Source organism: Bombus flavifrons, chromosome 9 (assembly GCF_040668555.2).
Source record: "Bombus flavifrons isolate JBK064 chromosome 9, iyBomFlav1_principal, whole genome shotgun sequence".
NCBI classification, from domain to species: domain Eukaryota; kingdom Metazoa; phylum Arthropoda; class Insecta; order Hymenoptera; family Apidae; genus Bombus; species Bombus flavifrons.
In genome coordinates, this window is record NC_138450.1 from 1,700,355 (window position 1) to 1,722,994 (window position 22,640).

General features: G+C 30.8%; 5 protein-coding genes and 1 long non-coding RNA gene across 11 annotated transcripts; 4 read left to right on the forward strand and 2 right to left on the reverse strand.

Moving 5' to 3' along the window:
• Positions 1-558: 558 nt before the first annotated feature.
• On the reverse strand, positions 559-4,902 carry olf186-M (Ki-ras-induced actin-interacting protein-IP3R-interacting domain olf186-M). 4 transcript variants are annotated; one of them, XM_069120001.1, is made up of 6 exons: positions 4,580-4,902; positions 4,374-4,386; positions 3,740-4,043; positions 3,365-3,660; positions 2,358-2,582; positions 559-2,297 (listed from the first exon to the last, which is right to left on the reverse strand). In XM_069120001.1, the coding sequence occupies exons 2-6, from the start codon at positions 4,381-4,383 to the stop codon at positions 1,297-1,299; spliced, it is 1,836 nt and encodes a 611-aa protein (XP_068976102.1). In that variant the 5' UTR covers positions 4,384-4,386; positions 4,580-4,902; the 3' UTR covers positions 559-1,296. The 4 variants fall into 4 exon arrangements, with proteins under 4 accessions (XP_068976102.1, XP_068976103.1, XP_068976101.1 ...); XM_069120002.1 differs by lacking the exon at positions 4,374-4,386; XM_069120000.1 differs by lacking the exons at positions 4,374-4,386; positions 4,580-4,902 and adding an exon at positions 4,129-4,361 and having other exon boundaries at positions 2,370-2,582.
• A 200-nt stretch (positions 4,903-5,102) lies between these two features.
• Positions 5,103-6,392, forward strand: LOC138183311 (18S rRNA aminocarboxypropyltransferase). The gene is made up of 4 exons (XM_069120018.1): positions 5,103-5,382; positions 5,458-5,627; positions 5,704-6,091; positions 6,170-6,392. The coding sequence occupies exons 1-4, from the start codon at positions 5,259-5,261 to the stop codon at positions 6,322-6,324; spliced, it is 837 nt and encodes a 278-aa protein (XP_068976119.1). The 5' UTR covers positions 5,103-5,258; the 3' UTR covers positions 6,325-6,392.
• On the reverse strand, positions 6,337-7,889 carry LOC138183313 (uncharacterized). The gene is made up of 2 exons (XR_011174032.1): positions 7,756-7,889; positions 6,337-7,605 (listed from the first exon to the last, which is right to left on the reverse strand). It is a non-coding gene; the product is annotated as an uncharacterized LOC138183313 (long non-coding RNA).
• On the forward strand, positions 6,592-13,097 carry LOC138183306 (F-box only protein 32). Of its 3 annotated transcripts, none has more exons than XM_069120009.1 (7): positions 6,592-6,992; positions 9,476-9,522; positions 9,725-9,774; positions 10,190-10,376; positions 10,454-10,629; positions 10,696-10,946; positions 11,079-13,097. In XM_069120009.1, the coding sequence occupies exons 1-7, from the start codon at positions 6,871-6,873 to the stop codon at positions 11,275-11,277; spliced, it is 1,032 nt and encodes a 343-aa protein (XP_068976110.1). In that variant the 5' UTR covers positions 6,592-6,870; the 3' UTR covers positions 11,278-13,097. The 3 variants fall into 3 exon arrangements, with proteins under 3 accessions (XP_068976110.1, XP_068976111.1, XP_068976112.1); XM_069120010.1 differs by lacking the exon at positions 6,592-6,992 and adding an exon at positions 7,857-7,969; XM_069120011.1 differs by lacking the exon at positions 6,592-6,992 and adding an exon at positions 8,166-8,297.
• A 541-nt stretch (positions 13,098-13,638) lies between these two features.
• HDAC1 (histone deacetylase 1) lies at positions 13,639-19,541 on the forward strand. Its single transcript, XM_069120012.1, has 10 exons — positions 13,639-13,790; positions 14,759-14,871; positions 15,050-15,167; positions 15,261-15,634; positions 15,715-15,862; positions 15,939-16,224; positions 16,311-16,539; positions 16,669-16,759; positions 16,840-19,110; positions 19,370-19,541. Exons 1-9 carry the CDS (start codon positions 13,742-13,744, stop codon positions 16,908-16,910), a joined length of 1,479 nt encoding a protein of 492 aa, XP_068976113.1. The 5' UTR covers positions 13,639-13,741; the 3' UTR covers positions 16,911-19,110; positions 19,370-19,541.
• Positions 19,060-22,605, forward strand: LOC138183299 (putative sodium-coupled neutral amino acid transporter 10). Its single transcript, XM_069119995.1, has 6 exons — positions 19,060-19,542; positions 19,622-19,892; positions 19,960-20,096; positions 20,172-20,399; positions 20,481-20,688; positions 20,811-22,605. Exons 1-6 carry the CDS (start codon positions 19,060-19,062, stop codon positions 22,319-22,321), a joined length of 2,838 nt encoding a protein of 945 aa, XP_068976096.1. The 3' UTR covers positions 22,322-22,605.
• Positions 22,606-22,640: the final 35 nt, after the last annotated feature.

Sequence of the window (22,640 nt, forward strand, 5' to 3'; positions counted from 1 at the left end):
ATTAATAATACGTAAATATAATTTTTGTAATTATGTCTAACTTAATTACAAAGGCTATGTGTTGAAATGTAGTTAATGTTAGCAAAGAGCCCCAATAAAACTATGTTTAGTTCGTATTACGAGCAACTTACAATAACAAAAGTATATGTTATAATACTTGAGCATTAAAAACAATTAACGAACTTATAAAATTATAACTCTATAGAAATAATTATACACGATAACTTTTTCTATTATAAAAAGATTTCAAGAAGAAGTTTATTTCTTTCGTCTATACATATATATATTCTTGAATAGACGAAAATTCGAATATTTATTCAGTTAAGAGCATAAGATTGTAAATTCTTCAAGCAAAGTGAAATTATCTTCCTTCCTAATTTTTTTTCCAAACATTCGCTGATATAGTACTAACTTGTGTGATAAGTTGTAAATTATTTTGAAACTAATTTATATCTTTGACAAAATATGTCTGTGTGTGTGGCATATGTTTATCAAAAAGCTTTGAATTTGAGTTTTTATTCTTGTTATTGTTGCTATTATTACTGCAATTACCACTACTATTATGGCTGCTACTATTACTGATATCATCATCATTATTTTCCTTTTTTATGGTAATATATTCGGAGCACGTTATTATTGCGAAAGTATATGAGATTAGAATTTCAATTTTTTTTTTCACATAAAGAATATGTAGTGTTTGATTGGCACAATTTTAAAATTTAATTAAGATTTAAATGTCATAAAAATCATTTCAATCCTACTTGAATGTATACACGTACATTATGTATGATTGAACAAAGATAAAAAAAAACGATTTATATATCAATATAAAATTACAACTAAACTCTTGGCATCAAGCAAAATTGTAATATGATTTAAATATAGTAACAAAAATAATAACAAAATAGCAATAATTTTCAAACATAACGAAACATTAAAATTATTTCATAGTAATGGAACCAATATGTTATTTGTAAATATATAAGATAATGAATATTGATATTTCATCCATATTTACTAAGTAATAAAAGTTTTAAATTATATAACAATATTTACATCTTTATTTGAAACTAAAAACAGAATAAAATATAATTACTATAAGCAAAAATGCATTCTTGTTGCATTGATATCTATTATAATATTTATCACCTGAAATAATTTCATGAATCACTTTAAGTGATGAGCGAAATACTTTTGAAAATATACAATTGAAATTGCTTCAAAAGTTTTAGATATCCTAACATCATAATGAATATGAAAACAACATGTTTTCATAAACCCATAAATCAATTTAGGTCAAAAACCAGGTTCTAATCGTACAGATAACACATTATTTAACATTTCTCGAATTTCTGCCATTTCTCTCCTGCTCTTTGTTACCATAGTTTCCAAATTTTTATTTTCTTGAATAATTTTCTCCATTTTCTTCCAATATTTTTTAGTACCAGAATGACAGCAACAGGTTGTTTTTTCGCCTTTATCTATACACACTTGTTCTGCAAGATTGGTTTCCTCAACATAGTATTCTTTCTTATTTCCCTGTTTATTTTTACTTAAACTATCTTCTGCTGATTTATACATTCCTTCAAGTAACTTCTCTGCACATTCATTTACGTCATAATTTTTAGTTTCATTTTTTAATCTTGAAAATTTTGTGGAAACGTTTTCTTGGTCACAAACTTCATGTAAATTTTTATTCGTGTTACATTTCATTCCCATGCATTGCGCCGTATCAGACTTGCTGAAATTTATATTGCAATAGTTTACCGCATCTGTATCGCTTACTCTAGACTGCCGCTTCAAAGTTTTTCTCCTTCGAGCAAGTACAGTGTCATCAACATGCTCAGTAGTTTGCACAAAGCCATCGCTGTGTCTTCGTTTATTTACCATTGATATTTTTCCGTCTTTCATATCATAAAATCCATCACTGGCTCTTCGAATATCAGACACATTTTCTGAAACTGTGTTTGGAAAAATATCATCTTTGTAGTCAGTATTTTTATTCAAATTTTCATTTTGCTGGTCTTCGCTTTCTTCAAAAACTTTTACTGATAAAGAAACATCGGTGTCATTAAGTTCCGTACTGTCGTTAAAAAATAATCGTTTTGGTAATATTTTTTTTTGGATAGGTGTTTGCTCATATACTTCATTATTATTATCAGCTAAATCTTTAGATACTCCTGAATTTTCTACGGCGTTAGAATCATTGCTTGGAATACTTTCGAACGACCTTTTTTCGTTAGAAGGATCAATTTCGATTAGATCACCATCATGACCAAATGCAAATGACTTTTGTCCTGAAAATGTTCAATGTTCAATACTACAAATAAAAAACGTATATAAAATACAATTCTTACCAATAATCATACGTTTATTACGCATGTCGGGACTTTTTGAACGTGGTCGTTCCAAAAATTGCCTGCTATCAGGAGACAACACAGAAAGTGTACCACCACAATGTAGTGGACTGTATTGTTCATACGAATTATACATTGCATATGGATCGTGTTCATGACTCTCATGCTCTCGTAAACGCTGCATAATCTTTTGCACAATTTCCGATGGCGCTACATACGGTGAGCCTATCACATAAGGAGAATAATGATTTCACATCCCTTAGTAATTAGATATCATTGTACATTAACAATAAATAAATATAGTACAATACTAAAAGTAGCTGTAAACAAGAAGCAATGACAATTTATGAAAATACAACACAGTACGCAAATTATAAAAACTATGCAACTTTATTTTTTTTTATTAAACATACTACCAGTCTAAATATTTGATGATCAATCTGTCATATTTAAGAAATGCCCTACAAACTAAATAAATGATTATAATCACACCACATCTATGATACAAAAACAATTACATACTTATTTCAGGCATTAGATATTTTCACAATGGTAATATAACTATTTCATGCAAATTCTGTTTCCTTGTTATCTATGATAAAAACAAACATATTTTAAACAAACCCATAAATGTAAATAGTTTAAAGCACATCAAGACAAATATTTTGCTTGTACTGAAAAGTAATTCTTTTAATGCTTTAAACAAAAGTTGTTTAAGAATCAAGAAAATTTCAGAAAAAATCTAACTACCACAAGACTTACAAAATTAATTGGTCCAGAATGTCTGCGATGTGGATGAAGTCTAGACACAGATAATGTGTCATCACTTCCTATAACATTACTATTTGTGTAACACAAATTTATTTTTAACATAATTAATAATTTAACTATAAAATTTATTTAAACTGTCCCACATTAAGGTGCAACAACTTTTGAATTACTATTTATTCTTCTCTTAATTCCATTACGTATTTCTATTAAGTGTCAGTTTTTGATAAGCAGCTCACCTGTCAAACCTCTATATCCGAGAGATACAGAATCAAAGGATTCACTAGTTTCCTGTTGTTGCTTCATAAAATCATTAATAGCTATGCCTTTTAATTTCGATGGCTGAAGAAATCTTTTCGGTATACGAGAAAAGGAACCATTCTCTTGTGGACTGCTCGAGCAACCACCAAATCCAAGACCTAGCAAAATTGCTTCTGGATCTGCTTTTCTTAGCTCTAACAAGCTTTCTACACTACTACAATGACTACTATCAGATTGTAGACTTGGATCCCGAACCAATTTATGAGGCAATGAGCTGTATGAAGTAAATATAATTGTAAGTATAATCTTTTTGAATTTATTATACATTTCTTGTACTATGCCTTTTATTATACCTAGGTAATCCTGTTGTATTATTTGATGTTGTATTAGGAACATTAATAGGTGCAGACACTGTCATAGTTAATTGTTTTGTTCTCATAGAATATGGAATGTCCTTAGGCTCTGTTAGTGCCAATGAAATATTAGGTTTCTTACTGCTTGATTCTCCTTGATTATCATTTTTCATTGAAAAATTAGACTTTATAGGTGATGGTATTGAATCTATCCATTGCTGAACAGGCCCAGTTTGACGTCTCATCTCCCAAATTCCACGTAACCAATCCGTTACCTTTACAATTGTTTCTTTCCTTGTGTTTTCTTATAAAATATAGATACATAATAAAATTATAAAAGTATTAGAAATTCAATGATGGACATAATATAAAATTTAAAATAAATTTACTTATGATAGAATTAACTGTAAATTGAATTAATATTAGCCACCGTAAAATGCAAGAAGTTTGTTGTATATGTGTAAAATTCAATGACATCCATATGTTGCACAATAAATATTAAAAACAATTTCTTTAAAAGGATTTAAACGATAATTTTAATAGTTAATGACAACTTAAATATTTAGATGCAGCGTATATGCACACGAAAATGTTATAAAATAACAAACGATTTATTTTCCTCGACAATATGTACCTGGATCCATATCCTTTAAGCGGCGTAAACAGTATATAAATAGTATATAATAATAGTATATAAAAAGTGAAAATATTCGATTGCACAGATACGCATTAACTAGTCATTATTTTTATATGTATATGATTGCGAAATAATAATTTTAATAATGCGTATTGATAAACTATAAAACCTATGAGTGTAAAATATTGCAAACCAACACTTACCTTAAATTTAAGAGAAATACAAGAATAAAGAAGACATTTCTGTTCTAATCAAATCGTATTTAAACACATGTTTGAAGAATCTCTATTCATTGAATGATTTGTGTCCCGCGGAGCGATTGAGAATAGAACAGCCACTTGTTAACCACTCTAACAGGGTTTCAGGGCCGTCTAATGCAGTGGTACTTTTATAAATTTTAACATTTAAGTAAGTAAATATAACTAATTGTCATACATCTAGCTTTTATGCTTTTATTAAATAACAATTGTATTATATATAAATTTAATTTGATATTTATAATCATAAATACTATGTATATTAATATTCGATCGCAACACTGCGTATAAACAGATTGGTACATGAAGTAAGCGATGTTATAAAAGAGATATATACATGTCAAGTAAAACAGCCAGTATTGAGTAAATTGTTATGTTATAGCAAGTACTTTCAGATGGTATAATATTTATTTGAGTAAAAACAAATTAGTTTGCGCGCATGTGCACATATATTCTCATATATATGTATATGTACATATGTGTATATATAGTTTCTTATAGATGTACGCATTCAGTGGCAATGACAAAATAACAAGTAACCTTTGAATTAGGGAGATCAGTTTGACGTGCGTGTACATATATTTACACAATTCATTGTACTAGGAAATATTTTAAAGTTTTGTAAATGTCATCTTATGGGAAGAAAAATAGGAAACGAATACTAACAAGACGACCGCGACATGTAGTTGGGAAAGAAGAAAAATATCGTCAAGAAAGGGATAAGTCGGATAAGGAAGATGAAGTATCAGGTTAGAATAAAGTAGTTTGGTTATATACAGATTCATAAGAAACTCCGAAATAGACCCGACTGTTTTAATTTTCAGAGAAAGAAGAAGAAGAATGGTCCCTTCCTTTTCCCGTCGCTATGTGGGATCTCAATCACTGCGACCCTAAAAAGTGTTCCGGTAAAAAATTGGTTAGACATGGCTTAGTAAAAATATTAAGGTTAGGAGCTCGATTCTCAGGATTAGTTCTTACTCCAATTGGTGAAAAGGTATAGAAAATATCTTTGTTGCAATATAGAAGATAAATTGACTTCTAATACTCGAAATTGGAATATCATGTTGCAGTGTGTGAGTCCCACAGATCGCGATATCATACAAGATTATGGTTGTGCGGTCGTCGACTGCAGTTGGGCACGTTTAGACGATACTCCATTTAGTAGAATGAAAACTCCCAATCCTCGTCTTTTACCATTTCTAGTTGCTGCGAATCCGATAAATTATGGCAGACCATGTCAATTAAGTTGTGTAGAAGCTATAGCTGCTACTTTGATTATAACAGGTTTTCCCGAAGAAGCAAATTTTTTTCTTGGAAAATTCTCCTGGGGCCACTCGTTTTTACAATTGAATGGCGAATTATTAAAGAAATATTCGCTTTGTACAAATGCAAAAGAAATTATATCTGTCCAAGAAAAATTTCTCATAGATGCAAGGGAAGAAAAGTTAAACAGACATGGTAATTCTTGTAATCTTTTTGATTATTAACCTATCACCTCTTATTAATGTGTATTTATAATTTCTGTTTATTCGATAGTTGTGTCAGATTTTCCACCAACCGATTCGGAAACGGAAGAGGAAGAAGAAGAAAAAGAAGAAGGGGAAAAAGAAGAGGAAGGGAAAGAAGAATCTGTACCTGTAAATATTATTTCCAAAATAGATGAGCTAGTAAAGGACACGAAAATAGTATAAAAATGACTCAAATACAGTTGTATATACATATGTATTTTCTTTATATAATAAAAACATATTGGTTATGACACATGTTTGTAAAATTTCACCTTTGCAGATAGCTAACAAAAAATAACCAATCGATATATTCCTTGTAACTAAAAGAAAATAAAAGTAACCGAAAGAAAGAAAACAAATCAAACGAGATGACAAATCGAAATGAATAACGCGTGAATGTCGAACTTCATCAAGACAAAATTGCGCATGCGTAACATATACATTTTAAAATGGCCGAACGTGTGGTTCAGAGTTGTTCAGAGTGCACTGGTTTGTCATGTCAGTTGCACAGCTGATACGTAAGTGACGTCAGTAAAACAAAGCCATGCGCGGTCGATCGCAGCCGCGAAGTAAACCGAGCAGACCGAACTGTCTTGTGAGCAAACATTGAGCGTCCGTGGTCCAGTGAGGTGCGTTCCTTAATATATTTGATCGTTAGTCGAAGGATCGCTCGTGGTTTGCACACGTAAGCAGAGCAAGCATCTCGTACAATTATATATCTTGCGAACGATGCCATTCATATCGAAGGATTGGCGCAGTCCTGGCGAAGAATGGGTAAAAACTGTCGAAGGTTGGGAAAAGAAGAAAATCCTCGAATGCGCCAACAATAAAACACTTTCTCTTTTACTTCGGTGAGTACTGCCATCACTGATTCTTATCCTTTCCCTTTTATTTTTTTTTTTTTCATTCTCGCTGCGAATGTATTTTTTCTTTGTAAATAATACCGAAGAAACACAACCAATCGTTTCTATCCGAATCTTCCATCTGTCTCACAGCTGTTACATCGATCGAATGACAGTTCTCAGTTTGTTTACTCTTGCAAACTTGACATACACTAGTAGCTGTGTGTCTATCGCTAAATAGCCACCAAAATCAAGTTAATATGAATGGAATTAATAAATAACAGAAAGAGATACCACGTGAAAATAGAATTTTTCCATTTTTTAAGAAATGCTTATATATTATACTGAATACTAGTTATCGCACACGCTTTTTTAGTTATGGAGTTACAATTCTTAACTTTTAAACATTTCTTTATGATACGATTGATTCCTGTTTAATACATATCGTTTTCGATCTGCGTATCACATTTTTATCGCGATTTCCATTAATTCAATGTTTCATAAGTACCCTTCCTTGATTTGTTAGAGAAGTTTCTATCTTGTCTTATTCATTTTATATCGGTATAAACAGAAGCCCAAAAATAGCCTATCCATGTTGTTCTTCATGCATTCTTGGTTCATTCTAAAACAGCACGATTTTCTTTGCATAAGAAAATGAAAAAAATACTTTACAATATATATATAATTTCGAGCGTATCTTTTTATTATGTCTTGTTCATTTTTTACAATAATAAAGGATTGAATTTTCTACTTAATAATATGTATTCCTCACTCCTTATTCACTATATTGCATACGCAGAAATGCGCGTGCGTGTGTACGTGTGTATGCCTAACCGTTGTAGTGCATAGTGCACGCTCTGAACGTCTTCCCTCTTTGCTTGCCGTATGTACGTACATACTTCGTACGATACGATGAGTTTGGACTTGGACGCGTCTCGCGTTCATACTGGAACTAAGTCGGTGTCGCGAGACCGTGAAAGCTTATGGCAAAGCGTACAACAAAGAGAGAGAAAGAGAGAGAGAAAGCTGCATCGTGCATAGTCACGCTTTCGCGCGCTTCACAAAAAAAGAAAATAAATCTCTTTTTTCGTATAAAATCTTGGTTTTCTGCCACAAAATATGTTCGTTATCAAATACGTTGCCTTGATGAAGTTTTATGCAGTCCAGTGTAAAGCATAGCAGAAAAACTATTATTTGCTTTACGAAATTTGTCGAACGTTGAGACAGTATTTAAGTAGTTATCTTATCCTTGGATAAGAAAATTCCCGAAATAGCAGAAAGAAAATCGTGCTGTCGTTCATGCATGTGTTCGAAGTAGGTTATAACCTAGCTAATACGATCTGTATCGATTCTGTAAATCTTCTTCATCACCATGTTGTTCTGATACATTCAATTCGCGACAGTGCAATACTTTTTAACAAATAGTACGATGTAAATTATTTTATCTTCGATTTTCCACAGTTTCGTGTATTTTTCATTAGCATATACCTAGTGAAGCATAACAGTTCGTTTATACGATAATAGGCCATGTATTAAGGCGTGGATTTTTAGAAAGCATTGGAACAGCTACGTAAAGATCGCGAACACATAAATGTATCTGAGTATATGTCTAGACAGAATGGTGAGATTCGAAACTTTAGATATTCTTGTACAATGTGCAATGTGCAACAAGCAACGGCACAAGTAATATTTATTGCATACAAGCGTAGTACTTAGTTACTACGCGATTCGTTTCACGCGCGAATGGAGCATTACCAACAGTTATATAATGTTACGGATTATTGGCGCGGGGTTTCTCTCCCCGCGACGCGTAAGCACATTACCGCAAGGTCTCCCTCGATGATCATGTTCGTCGCGAATCGACAACTGGATCATTTCACCCGCCTCGCTCGTTTCAAGATAAGGACCTATGTATTTATATTGCGAATCTTTAAAAGAAAATTTCTTGCTCGAGTTTCAAAAGCATCTTACGCATCAGGCGATAGTTGGGTAAAAAGTTGTTCGCCCTGGGAACAATATAAATTGTTTTTACCAATTTTCATTTTGTGATGATCATTATGTATAGATAATTTGTATATCATAACGTTTGGAAAAGCACGTTGCGTTTTGACTTGAAAAATGAACCAAGTGGAAAAAAACACGAGAAAGAAATTAATGAAATAGATTTTGAACGAAGAAAGTCGCATTTTTCCACAGAAGTCTGATAAGTGTATCCGTTAATTTCGCATTTTCTTTTTTTTTTTTTTAGTAGCTAGTACTGAACGAATTTAAAAGATATTTAAATGATGAACGGTATTTTAACACGTATCTCTTACATCTGTAAAACGATAGATCGTTACAAACTTGTTATGCGTTTGTGCTTACGTGACATGAATACATAAGTATATATACTCAATATACATATATTGAATTCGTGAGAATCGCGTTTACGAATTGTCGATTAATTTTAGTGTAAGGAACAGAATTATATTAATGGTTCGTCTTTTTCGCAGCGGCGATAAGGATGTGCTCGACAAAAAGGAGAAGGATAAAAAGAAAGGTGAGCAGAATATTTGTAAAAGCTATCGAAACTATCGATTCGTACCTTTTCAATATGTACATATTCCCTTTTTTAGCGTGTTTCATGCGCTATCAAAAACGGCTGAAAGTAGAACGTTACTCGATTGTCGATTGGAAGGCAAAGTATATGATCGTCCTTTGAATCTTTCTTCGGTTAATTCTTCTTTTTCACGTAATTTTAGAAAACGCCGTCCAGCCGCATTGCCGCATCACGCTGAAATGCACTCGTGAGGTGAGTGACTTGTTCCATCCATGCTTATATTTAACCTTAGCCTCGTGAAAGAGGAGAGAAATGGGATTTGGTCGTTAAGGTTAAGAAAGAAAGAATCGAAGGAAAAGAGGAAAAGGAAGGAAAGGAAAGAAAAAGAGAAAGGAGAAGAGAAGAAGAAAAAGAAAGTGGAAGAGAAAAAGAATAAGAGAGAAGAGATATGAAATGAAAGAAAAAAAATAAAAGGATAAAGGTAGCAACGAAACGAAAATAACGGGAAAGTAAAAGAAGAACGATTGTACTCTTCTTCCATTCGATTCCAAACGGTATATTGTTAGGGTTGAATCGCGAGCATGGGCTAGGGTACGCGCACATTTAAATAAGATTAAACGAAGGAAAAAGAAACGATCGCGACTGTGCGTTCTATTTAAATTCGTAGATCGCTGGTTTCAACGGTTTAAGCGATGCGCTGAAAAGCTTGGACTTTTTATCAGCGGTGCACGATTGCCGACGTTTTAATTACATCGTGCAACTTTTGGATCTTCTGGTCAGTCACAGGATGGGCGGTCTTAGTGGATGCGCTCAACGAGTTCTCTTCAATATGTTGGAAGAAGTCGCATTGGAAGGTAAAGATTTAAGCTACTAAATTGATCGCGATCATATTAACTCTCTTATATCTCTGTTCTTACGATATGTTCGGCAGTATCATTATCGCAGCAACAAACCGGAAAACTTCGTCGGTTGATTGAAAGAGTCCGGGCTTTCAGCGCGGGCTGTTGTTGGGGCGGCAGACCTTTGGGTTCTGTAGTTTTATGGGAGAAACACAAAGCCGCTCTAGAAAGAATATTGCAAATTGCTTCGTCCATCACTATAACTCAGGTAGAAAAGCGTAACTAGGGTAAAGAGAGACGAGACGTTCGTTTGATCATTATTGCTGTTTTTTAGCCGGACGAGGAACAGCAGCCGCAATGGTCGGATTTGCCAGCGGAATGCCGCCGGGAGGTTCTCCTTCGACTCAGTGATCCACGAGACATAGAAGCGTCCTCGGAAGCTTGCGAACATCTAGCTGTTCTAGCACAGGAACAGAGAATCTGGCGGGAGCTTGCCCAGTATCACTTCACGCCTCAACAAATAGCCTCGACTAGACAGCATAATCCTGGAAAAGACTGGAAGACTATTTTTACTATCGCACGAAGGTACATCGTACATATAGATACTATTACATTTCTTAAATAATACAAATATTCATTTGGTATTCTTATGCTTAATCCGTTACCACCTATGTCTTGTTGTTCGCAAAATCAATGGACTTATTATGTGTCTTATAGGTCGTTTGGTCTGCGAGAAGAATATGCAGAGATAATACAGTTGTGCCGCAATTGCCGCTGCCTGTTTTGGCGGTCGCTCGGACATCCCTGTATCGCAGATCAGGATCCAGCCTTTCAGGAGAAACTAGCGGATGTCGATCGAGCATCTCTTCATGTTCCGATTCCTCCGCAGACCTTTCTCAAATTCTTTTCCCTATGAAACAAACAGGCAGATAGAGAAGAGGAAACAAGGGATCTACGCATCTATTTTTCTAGCCTTCTTTGGCAAAGGAATAAACGATCAGAAAGGTATACGCGCATTGCGTAACAACCTTCGATGCCCTTCGTTTTCTTGTTTTCGCCTTGTCTTGTTCCCGATGAATGCGTTCGGAAATGCGTTGCTTAAATCCCCCGATCACCAACCACTAAATTTTCGACTCTTTTCAATCTCGATGGCTCCGACTTACTTCGATCAGTTCTTTCAAAGACATCGACATAATAATAATAATAATAATAATAATAAAAAGAAGAAAGGGAAAATATCGTGACCATCTCGTTTTCTCTTTGATATCTCATATCGTTACCTAACGAATGTTATCATATGCTTTTCGATTTTTCCGACGCCAAACAAAATGAACGAAGTGTAATAACATGGCACAAATTCGTGTATATCGTGAATCGTAGAATTAGCTGTGTGTGTTCGTTCTTTATCTACTTGTAATCGTACAACAATATGACACTCACTACCCTTCTCAAAATGGAAAAAACTTTTTCATTCGACTTTTAAAGAAAAGTTGAAGCAAAATAAAAATTTTGTGTCAACTTTATTTTAAGTCAACGAATATTATATGTTTATCCATCGAAGCGTCTTTACATAAATTACGTTGATTAAATGTAACGAACATTGATCTTATTGCAAAATTTCTGTGGAAGACACATAATCATCAGCGATGGTACTACATACTTATTCAAACGTTACTTATTGAGAACGTATTTATGATATATGTATGTGTGGAATTTATTTTGGAACGGTATTGTTTATTACAACGAAGTTAAATACGTTACAGTTCCCGATAGTTTAATCGATATTTCTCTCATCCATTTAAATCAATATTTATTTTTTAATTATTTTTGTAATATTACTTATTACCAATTTTGCATCTATTTTGTACACTTATATATTTTATATAGCTTTTTCTGTTTTGTATATCAGCATCATCGTCATCACAATCGTCATAACCATCGTAGAATAAAGAAATGTCAAATTATTTTATACATAATGTCGTCCCTTGACGCTAACTTTCAGTGGAAAATATTAATCTTTACATTTGTTACTTTCTGCAAACATTTCTTTTATATGGGTTGCTTTAATATAATAAGTTTTATTCTTAAAATGAAATATAATAATAGAAATACGTTGTAAATTTATCTTGAATTGATACTTTTTTCCCTCTTGAAGAAAGGAGAAGGGGTCTATATGCTAGTTGTAACGAATACAAATATTTCCATTAGTTACAATTAGTATGCATTTATTACACACATGTTCATTTAACTGTAGTATTGCTGAATGTTTAAGCGTTTCACGACTATATAGATATTAAAATTGATTAAGCGATTCATTTGGAATGCTGAAATCTATACTGCCAAAATCAATACTGCTGCATTTATCCCTATCAATGCATTTCTTGGTACAGTTTCATTAAGTACTATATACACAATTAATTTCTTTTTTTGATATGTTGCCTCTCTTTACTTAATACAATTGCATTGCAATCAATCAATGTATGTATGTATATCTTTCCGAAGTAGTTGTATCATAAAATATGTATACATTGTTTGACAAGTAAGAATACTAAAAATACAGCATGAAAGCTGTGCTTATCAATCCAATATTTTAGCAAATTGTTGTTATAACTTTAAAAATTTTCTTTATCGATTTCTGTAATTTTTTTTATACCGACACAACATTTTTTTTACGTAAAGGATGTAAAGCAATGTTGTGCCAGATGCTCCAAAATAAAAAATTTATTTCTGTATATATATGTGTTAAATTTGTTTATATACGAATGTACATATATATGTACGTTCATGTCACGTATACATATAAAATATATTTAATTATAAATTTGGACAAAACATTTGATATTTAATTTCTTCTTAAATTTATTTTATTAATTATATAAGTAAATTGTAAGAAAGTTAATTATAATCTACTTCGTGATGCTGCTCTTTTTTCCTACAATAAAATAAAGAAGTCCTAGAGTTATACATATAATTGCTTGCATTTCAATATACGACACTTGAGTTTACACATGTTATACTTATATATAGACAAACATATGAATCTTATTTACATATGCGTATATACGCAATGGCGATTTTTCATTTTTGCTATATTGGTAGAAGTGTAAGTATATAAACTTAGTTATTTAGTGAACTGAGTTTTAATAATTCTAGAATAATTTAAACCACAATGTATCTATTCTCAACTTCATTCGTTTTATGGTTAAGTTCATTTTTTGATGAAAACGCCACCTATACAACAAAGCTAACTACAGAATATTGCGCACGCGTAGTTCAGAGATTTAGTGACGCTTGTCCTGTCGGTGGGTATCGCGACGCTCCGCGCTTTACGTTTAATTCATATCAGGTATTTTACAATTAAGGAGAAAATATCGGTCAAGATGACGACGTTGCCACATAGCAAGAAGCGTGTCTGCTACTACTATGATAGTGAGTAAAAAAGTTAAAAAATTTTAATATACTTAGTATCCCGCGAAAATATCGTACATGCACAGAGAGATTGTCAAAATGTGTTTGTGCTATCCGCGCTTGTATCATCTATCATGCATTTATTTCACATTTACTTACTTTTTCTAACATGCTTTTCATTTTAACATATTTATTTAATCATTGAGAAAACGTATTTCTTATACTATATTCGCTTTTTGTTATCTTTTCTACGATTGCTTGCACGGTTTCAGACGCGTTAAGGCGAAAGATTCATGGCTATTACTCCATGTTACCTTACTCCAACCAAGAAAGAGCGTCCGCTTTTCACGATCCGTACAATCATTCAATTATCATTTGATAATATACTTTCGTGTCATATTATATATATATTTTTTTTTCTTTTTCTCTTTCTAAATTATTTTTTAATTATTTTCTAATATTAACGTTTCTATTCAATAACAGTCATTAAATTTTAATAATATATAGCCAATATAAAAGGATAGGAATTATAAATATTATTAATATCATAATTATCTTTTATATCTATATATTGTTTATATTCTCTGTATTTATTTCACATATTATTGTTAATATTTTTTAGATGAGAATGTTAATTTTCCAAAGAAACAGATTAATTGAAGGTTATAATTTAAGAATATTTCGAAAAAATATTAGCACTTTTGCAGTCGTATAAAATTATAGACCTATTTAATACATTTACTAAATTTGAGGAAGATAATATAGTTTGAGTCGAGTAGGTAAACGGTAATACCTTTTCCGTGCAAATTACGCGAAAAATTCTCAAGTGTACCTCGGTTGCCTGTACCATAGGAAACTATATATATGTATGCACATGTAAAAACAAAACTATCTTAAGTTAATAAAATTGTTGCAAATATTTAACATAATTCTTTTCCTAAAACTTATATCAAACAATAAAATAAATAAAAAAGTAAATTATATTTTAGGTGATATTGGAAATTATTATTATGGGCAAGGACATCCTATGAAGCCACATCGTATAAGGATGACACATAATTTACTTTTGAATTATGGTCTTTATAGGAAGATGGAAATATATGTAAGAATTATTCATTGAATGATATTCTTTTGTTTATAATTTTTAGTATTTATATATTTGCTAATTTATAAAAATGTACAAAAATACAAATATTATATTGCATAAATATTTAAAATAAATCTTTTTCATTACCATTTCTTTTCTATTTCTTTAATTTTATTCTCTTTCTTTTGTTTAGCGTCCACATAAAGCTACAGCAGATGAAATGACAAAATTTCATAGCGATGACTATATTAGGTTTTTGAGATCAATAAGACCTGATAACATGTCAGAGTATAACAAACAAATGCAACGATGTAAGATTATAGATCTAATATTTATACATTCAATGAATATATGAATTATGTTTGATAATTGTGATTACATTTAGTATTTCCTTTTTCCTTTAGTTAATGTAGGAGAAGATTGCCCTGTCTTTGACGGTTTATATGAATTTTGTCAATTATCAGCTGGAGGTTCTGTTGCTGCCGCTGTGAAACTTAACAAACAGGCCTCAGAAATTTGCATAAATTGGGGTGGTGGTTTGCATCATGCCAAAAAAAGTGAAGCATCTGGATTTTGTTATGTAAATGACATTGTATTAGGAATACTGGAATTGCTCAAATATCATCAAAGAGTATTATATATTGATATTGATGTTCATCATGGAGATGGTGTAGAAGAAGCTTTTTATACCACCGATAGAGTTATGACGGTTTCTTTTCATAAATATGGTGAATATTTTCCTGGTACTGGTGATCTGCGTGATATTGGTGCTGGAAAGGTAAAAACTTTGTTAACAGTATATGTTTGATATGTTTCTATTTTTAAATTTTATATTAACTTGAAACCTTGTTTTCACAGGGAAAGTATTATGCAGTCAATATACCACTAAGAGACGGTATGGATGATGAAAGCTATGAGTCAATATTTGTACCTATTATTTCTAAAGTGATGGAAACTTTCCAGCCTTCTGCTGTGGTCCTACAATGTGGTGCTGATTCATTAACTGGTATACATAAATATCATTTAGTAAAATCAAATGAAGGAAATAAAATAAAAATTAAATTGATACATGTTATTTGTAGGTGATCGGTTAGGCTGTTTCAATTTAACAGTGAGGGGTCATGGGAAATGTGTTGAATTCGTAAAAAAATATAATCTACCCTTCTTAATGGTTGGTGGTGGTGGATATACAATCAGAAATGTATCTAGATGCTGGACCTATGAAACTTCGGTTGCTCTTGGTTCTGAAATTGCAAATGAGTTACCCTATAACGATTATTTTGAATATTTTGGTCCTGATTTTAAGCTGCACATTAGTCCTTCAAACATGGCAAATCAGAATACTCCTGAATATCTTGAGAAAATTAAGTATGTTTTATCTCAAGGATAATAATTAACCACTTCTTTTCCTTTTTTTATTGTAGTTAATTCCACATATTCTATATTTTTTACAGAACCAGACTATTTGAAAATTTAAGAATGTTGCCACATGCCCCAGGTGTGCAGGTTCAACCAATACCAGAAGATGGTGCAGTCATTGAAGATTCAGAGGCTGAGGAAAAGGTAAATCCAGATGAAAGATTACCACAACGAGATTTAGATAAAAGAATACAACACGAAAATGAATATAGCGACAGTGAGGATGAAGGAGAAGGGGGACGAAGAGATAATAGGTCATTTAAGGTAACATCCATTATTATTCATAAATATAGATATTTTATTATTTCACATTTTCGTTTCACCTCGCAGGGGAAATGTTTCATTTGTGTTAAATATTTTTGTATTTAAGTCACAATTCTTTCTATTTAATAGGGTTCCAGAAAACGACCACGTCTAGAAAAAGGACAAGACGGTATAGAAAGTGATCTAAAAAAAGAAGAAGACATAAAATCGGAACCAAAAGGTATGTAATTTTAATATCTTTGTATATTTTTAATGTACTTTTGTTTTTACTTTTATCATAATAAAAAAAATGTTTTATAGAAAATGAAAAAGATGAGAAAACGAATGTTACAAATGAGGAAACAAAGAAAGATGGTGGATCGAATCCCTGATAAATGGTATTTGTTTCCGAAAAGAAATTGAAAAAGGTTCTTATTTAAATTAATTATAAATCAGTATAGATAAATTAAGTGAACAAACATGTAATGCATAATAGATGCCTGTTGCCTCGAACTGGACATACCATTGTAAACAATATGATTTCTTTTATTCTTTGATTCAAAACCATATAAATACTTCAATAGGATATATATATACATACATACATATACATATATGTATATATATATATAAACGCACATATATATATATATACATAAACACACACACACACACACATACATATATCTTTATTAAATTCGAGGCAAGGGACATTATTATCACTTATGTACATCTACGAGCATACAATTGACATGATAGACACTCAGTAATTTCAGTTGTTATCTCATTAAATTTATAAACATTAGCCGAAATTCTCAAAGTTATAAGCCATTAAGCAATCACTCCTTGAAATATTTTTTAAATCGTGCGATGAACGATATCTTGAGTAATCGGTCAGTCTTATGATCTGATTAAAGCCTTCATGTTCACTTATTGTTAGAATCAATACATGTGACTAGTCAAATAAGACAAATGGATATCTTAAATGTACAAAGAAAATTAAATTTTTTATAAAAGTTAAAATTTTCACTAAGATCAGAAGATATAGGCAGCTTATCAAGATATCTAATTTTTGTAATTGACACATTTCGATAAATCGAAAGTTTAAAAGTATACAAATTACCATAATATGTTTTGGATGAATACGTTTCTTTGTCTTCTTATCCATTGCTCACAGCATGATCATCATTAAATAATTTAATGTGTGATTTTTATAATTGAAAGGGAATGAGATTGTATACAACGGGCTAGTATTATGGACTAACAAATTTTTTACTTCCTATTCTCTCTTGTACATACAAATCCGATTTAAACAATGTCCTACATGCAATACTATACATATAATAATGACATAATGATATTCCTTTTGATATGTAAAATATTTTATTTTATATGTGAAAAATTAAAGTCAGCGAAAAAGAAAGTATGAAAAGAATAAAACAGTCAATGAACTTACTGAATTGGAGCAGAATTGTAGAATCTTAAATTAAGAAGAGATAATACTAAAAATTAAACATTTGTGACTAAGTCGACTTCTGTCTATTTGTCGAGGCTGCAAAAGCACTCTCGTTCAAAGAAATAAGATAGAAAAAGAAGAGAAGCGTCGTTCTAACAAAATATTAAAATTATTATCTTTCAACCATGTTAATTTCACATTTGCACGAGAGTATAAATGCATTAATTTTGTATACATAAAGTGAACTTCTTTGCGAGTCGAAAATTCTTGCAAAAATGGATTAGATTCGACTAGTTGCATGGTGTCAGATAAATAATTGAAAAAGAAATAAGTCGATTTATCTAGTTGTAATTAAACGCATACTTTTATTGTAATTAAACATATACCTTTACTGTAATTAATTATTTACAACACAAAGATAAATTCGATATAATATTTGCGTACATCTAAGTCGATTAATTAAGATAGATCAAGTATAATATAAGTATATATGTATAAAGTTATATGCTATATACTATATCAGAATACGAATAACAAATGTTTTTAAATATTTATAATAAAAAATAAAGAAATCTATTGTGCGTATTGCTGAAATTACTTTTCCGTGTGATAGACACAGATTAATAGAGCATGCTTAATAGAACTTGTCGAGTCAAAATGGTGGTAGTTTTGAGTGGTCAACAGAACGCTCGGTGGTATTTTCCAACTGTCACTATAAAAAATTGTGTTTTATCAAAAGCGTGACCTTCGTATCACGATTTTGATACGTCCAACATGATAATAAATTACATTATTTGTTTTACATGTAATACTGTTGGTTATATATTGCTGGTTAACGGAATGATAAATCTAACCTCATAATCAGGGTATTTTATATTTTAAAAGCATTTGAAAAGAATGCGTGAATAATTATTATTTATACGCATTATAGAATCTTTGAGTATCCATTAAATATTATAACATTTCTATTTGCTGAAAATATTGATTTCAAAAAGAAAAGTTTAATGCTAGACAAAACATAGATTCTGACGACTAAGGATATAGAAACTGCGTAGGTTTACTAAAAAGATATAAAAACCACCAAAATGATTTCTCAAATGCCACATGTTATGACTCTTGCAAACAGCATCATTGGTGTAAGCGTTCTTGCAATGCCATTTTGTTTCAAGCAATGCGGTATTGTTTTAGCTATTGTAGTCTTGATATTGAGTAGTACTTTGTCTAGACTTGCTTGTCATTTTCTTATTAAATCAGCTGTGATGTCTAGAAGACGAAATTTTGAACTTTTGGCTTTCCATGCGTTTGGTCATATGGGCAAATTTTTAGTGGAATTATTTATCATTGGTTTTCTTGTGGGAACATGTATTGCTTTCTTTGTTATTATGGGTGATTTAGGACCACAAATTGTGAGAAAAGTGATAGATAAGAAACCAGAGGATATTAGGACTAGTTTACTTATAACAACAAGCATTTTCATAGTTTTACCCTTGGGATTGCTTAGGAATATTGACAGTTTGTCTACTCTTTGTACTGCTACCATCATCTTTTATCTTTGTCTTGTATTAAAGGTGAATAATTTGCAATTGATATTATTTGTTATAAAAACAATTCAATGTTAATTCATTACATTTTTTATCTTTTTCATAGATAATAACAGAATCTATGCAGCATATTTTTGCTGGAGATTGGTATGAACATGTATATTATTGGAGACCATCTGGTATACTTCAATGCATACCTATCTTTTCTATGGCTTTATTTTGTCAAACCCAACTATTTGAAATCTATGAAACTATACCAAATGTATCTTTAGAGAAAATGAACGAAGTTGTACGAGGTGCATTAAATATATGTACTATTGTATATCTTTGTGTTGGATTCTTTGGTTATATTGCATTTTGCACACAGCCATTTACAGGTATTTGTTGTTTTAAATTAAACATCCTTTTTTCATATATCCTACTTATCCATTATTAAATTTACAGGCAATATATTAATGAGCTTTGAACCCAGTTTGTCATCTGAAATGATTAAAATGGGATTTGTGTTTTCAATTGCATTTAGTTTTCCTCTAGTCATATTTCCATGCCGTGCAAGTCTAAACTCTCTTTTATTTCGCAGGGTTTGTATTAATTATAGCAGTATATTATAATAATGGGGTAATAAATTTAAATATTTCATATATAACTTCTTACAGGTGTATGCTCATGAACCCTCTATAAATTATTTGCCAGAAACAAGATTTAGATGTCTTACTATCATAATTGTAACTGTTTCTCTGATAACTGGCATTCTAATACCAAATATTGAATTTGTTCTTGGTTTAGTAGGATCTACCATTGGTGTAATGATTTGCTTAATACTTCCAGCAATATTCTTCATATCCATTAGTAGCAAACATACTAATGAGAGATTATTAGCTCAAGTGAGATGATTAAGCAAATACAAAAATTATATTATTTTCTAATTATTTCTCTTTAATATTTCCTTGTCGATATATTTCTAGGTAATCATGTTTGTTGGTATCTGTATTATGATTCTGAGCACATATGCAAATTTGTATGCGTTAGAAGAATCTACTAATATAAAGATATTAACACCAACAAACAATCCTGCTAATCAAATAAATAATATACCATTAAACTTAAATAAGGATAATATTAATGCAATAGCAAATGTTCCTAATAATCCTGAAGTTCTTCCAAATATTAAGGGTACTATATAATTATTATTAGCTTAAAATTGAAATATATAGTGATATCAGTAACAATAGTAATGGCAGTGATGATAGTAGTAGCAATAATATTGTGATAATAATTACATTAATAATTTTCAGAGGAAATGAGTCAGTTATCAGGCTTAAATGTTCCTGAGAATTCTTTAAATCTGCAAGCAAATGATATGCGACAAGAACCGCCAATACCAGTTGAACGTATTGTTATTACAGAAAAGTCAATAGTAGAAACACAAAAGTCTATTGACAATATATTAGTTACTTTTGCTCCAGTTATTAAAAAAATAGTTGATCAAATAAAAAGGGTAGATACAGATTTTCATAAAGAATCAAACCATGTAGTAAAAAATGATATTATAATAACAACAAAAGTTGCCACTGAAGATAAGGAAGAAATTAATCTCATGAAGAAGAAAGAAAGTTTTATAGATAAAAGAAAACACTATAATCTTATAAATTCTGATGCAATTAAAAAAGAAGATTCAGAACTAGCTGCTTACGCAGAGGCTACCAACATGTTAGTTGCAGAAAGACATGAAAAACTTAGAAAAACTTTAGAAAAACACAAACAAGAACAACTGCAAATGGTGGAAGAACAGAAAGAAATATTAAAAGATCTTAAAGAACAAAAACAAGAAATTGAGAGGCGGAAGCAAAAAAATACAGAGGAACATAAAAAAGGCAAAAATGATTTAAAGATTCTTAGTGGAAAATCTGTCATACAAGCAAAAATGAATTCTACGATCATAAGTAATAGTAATGAAAATGAATCCTCCAAAAACCAAAGGGAAAATATCAATGATAAAACTTTTAAGTCAGCTCTTTCTAACAATGAAAACATGAATAAAAGGCAAAATATTCAATTGGATACATATCAAATGCTATTTGACAACAAGTTAAATAATAAAAAGCTTAAGGAAGTAGGAGTGAGTCCTAATAATTCAAAAAAATTACTTAAAGGACCTATCTTGAATGCTTTGACAAAACGAGTATTACAAAGATCTATTTCAACTGATGACTTAAGACTAAACAATAGTGAAACTGACTATAATAAAAATAATTTTAGCAATATAATTTCTAATTTACAAGGAAAGTCAAATTCAAAGTTAGAAAATTTACAGTATCAATATTCTTTACCAATCGCATTAAAAATGCGAAATCAAACAAATGTAGAGAATTCGTTAGAAGAACATAAGTCCGAGGAAACCGTTCAACTAATTCGTAGAGATATTTTAGAGAATCATGAACGTGAAAAGCGAGAAATTAATATAAGAATAGAAGAAACTAATACCAAAGTCACAAGTGATATCTCAAATAAATCTGAATATCTAATAAAAAATTTCACCACTAAGGATAATCGCGAAGAATGTATTAAAGAAAATGAAAAAGTTGAGGGAAATTTAATAAATGAATTAAAGAACAAAACAAACCAGAACTCTTCCGAAAATGATACAGCTGAAACATCATTGATTAAAACTAATATATATTTGTCAGAACAAGGATTTGGAAACGCTGTTTCAATCGATTCGAACATTCCCATAAGAGGAGAATATGTTAAATTGAAACAGAGGGATTTAAAATTCGTGAATATCGGTGAAGATTATAATATCTAAATTTTTGGAGACCTGATTAGATATAATTCAATTAGATATAAAGTATGCAGCAGAATTTAATTTTTTTAATACTAATTAGCAGTTAGTACAATCTTACTTTGTTATTGTTCCATTTTGTTCTATTCATAAAGTGCATATCCAAAACAGATGAAACGGATAATTTCAATATTGCTAAATGTTATTTATATTATATAGCCACATTGCATATTATTGTACATATCATTATTCTCCTATGTAATCAGTGAATAATTGAAATTATAAATATATTTTTACATTGAATCACATGATATTTTCCACTTATATTAACATTAATTACTTC

Bases quoted from the DNA above. Each gene is read 5' to 3' on its own strand.
- olf186-M (XM_069119999.1), bottom strand. From the start codon at position 4,216: ATGTCATTGAATTTTACACATATACAACAAACTTCTTGCATTTTACGG. The intron at 4,044-4,128 runs GTAAATTTATTT...ATATTTTATAAG, and splicing joins TACAGTTAATTCTATCATAA to AAAACACAAGGAAAGAAACA. The intron at 2,583-3,364 runs GTGAGCTGCTTA...CTTATGTGATAG, and splicing joins CGGATATAGAGGTTTGACAG to GCTCACCGTATGTAGCGCCA.
- LOC138183311 (XM_069120018.1), top strand. From the start codon at position 5,259: ATGTCATCTTATGGGAAGAAAAATAGGAAACGAATACTAACAAGACGA. The intron at 5,383-5,457 runs GTTAGAATAAAG...TTTAATTTTCAG, and splicing joins TAAGGAAGATGAAGTATCAG to AGAAAGAAGAAGAAGAATGG. The intron at 6,092-6,169 runs GTAATTCTTGTA...TTTATTCGATAG, and splicing joins AGAAAAGTTAAACAGACATG to TTGTGTCAGATTTTCCACCA.
- LOC138183306 (XM_069120009.1), top strand. From the start codon at position 6,871: ATGCCATTCATATCGAAGGATTGGCGCAGTCCTGGCGAAGAATGGGTA. The intron at 9,523-9,724 runs GTGAGCAGAATA...ACGTAATTTTAG, and splicing joins GGAGAAGGATAAAAAGAAAG to AAAACGCCGTCCAGCCGCAT. The intron at 10,377-10,453 runs GTAAAGATTTAA...TATGTTCGGCAG, and splicing joins GGAAGAAGTCGCATTGGAAG to TATCATTATCGCAGCAACAA.
- HDAC1 (XM_069120012.1), top strand. From the start codon at position 13,742: ATGACGACGTTGCCACATAGCAAGAAGCGTGTCTGCTACTACTATGAT. The intron at 13,791-14,758 runs GTGAGTAAAAAA...ATTATATTTTAG, and splicing joins TGTCTGCTACTACTATGATA to GTGATATTGGAAATTATTAT. The intron at 14,872-15,049 runs GTAAGAATTATT...TCTTTTGTTTAG, and splicing joins ATAGGAAGATGGAAATATAT to CGTCCACATAAAGCTACAGC.
- LOC138183299 (XM_069119995.1), top strand. From the start codon at position 19,060: ATGATTTCTCAAATGCCACATGTTATGACTCTTGCAAACAGCATCATT. The intron at 19,543-19,621 runs GTGAATAATTTG...TCTTTTTCATAG, and splicing joins ATCTTTGTCTTGTATTAAAG to ATAATAACAGAATCTATGCA. The intron at 20,689-20,810 runs GTACTATATAAT...AATAATTTTCAG, and splicing joins AGTTCTTCCAAATATTAAGG to AGGAAATGAGTCAGTTATCA.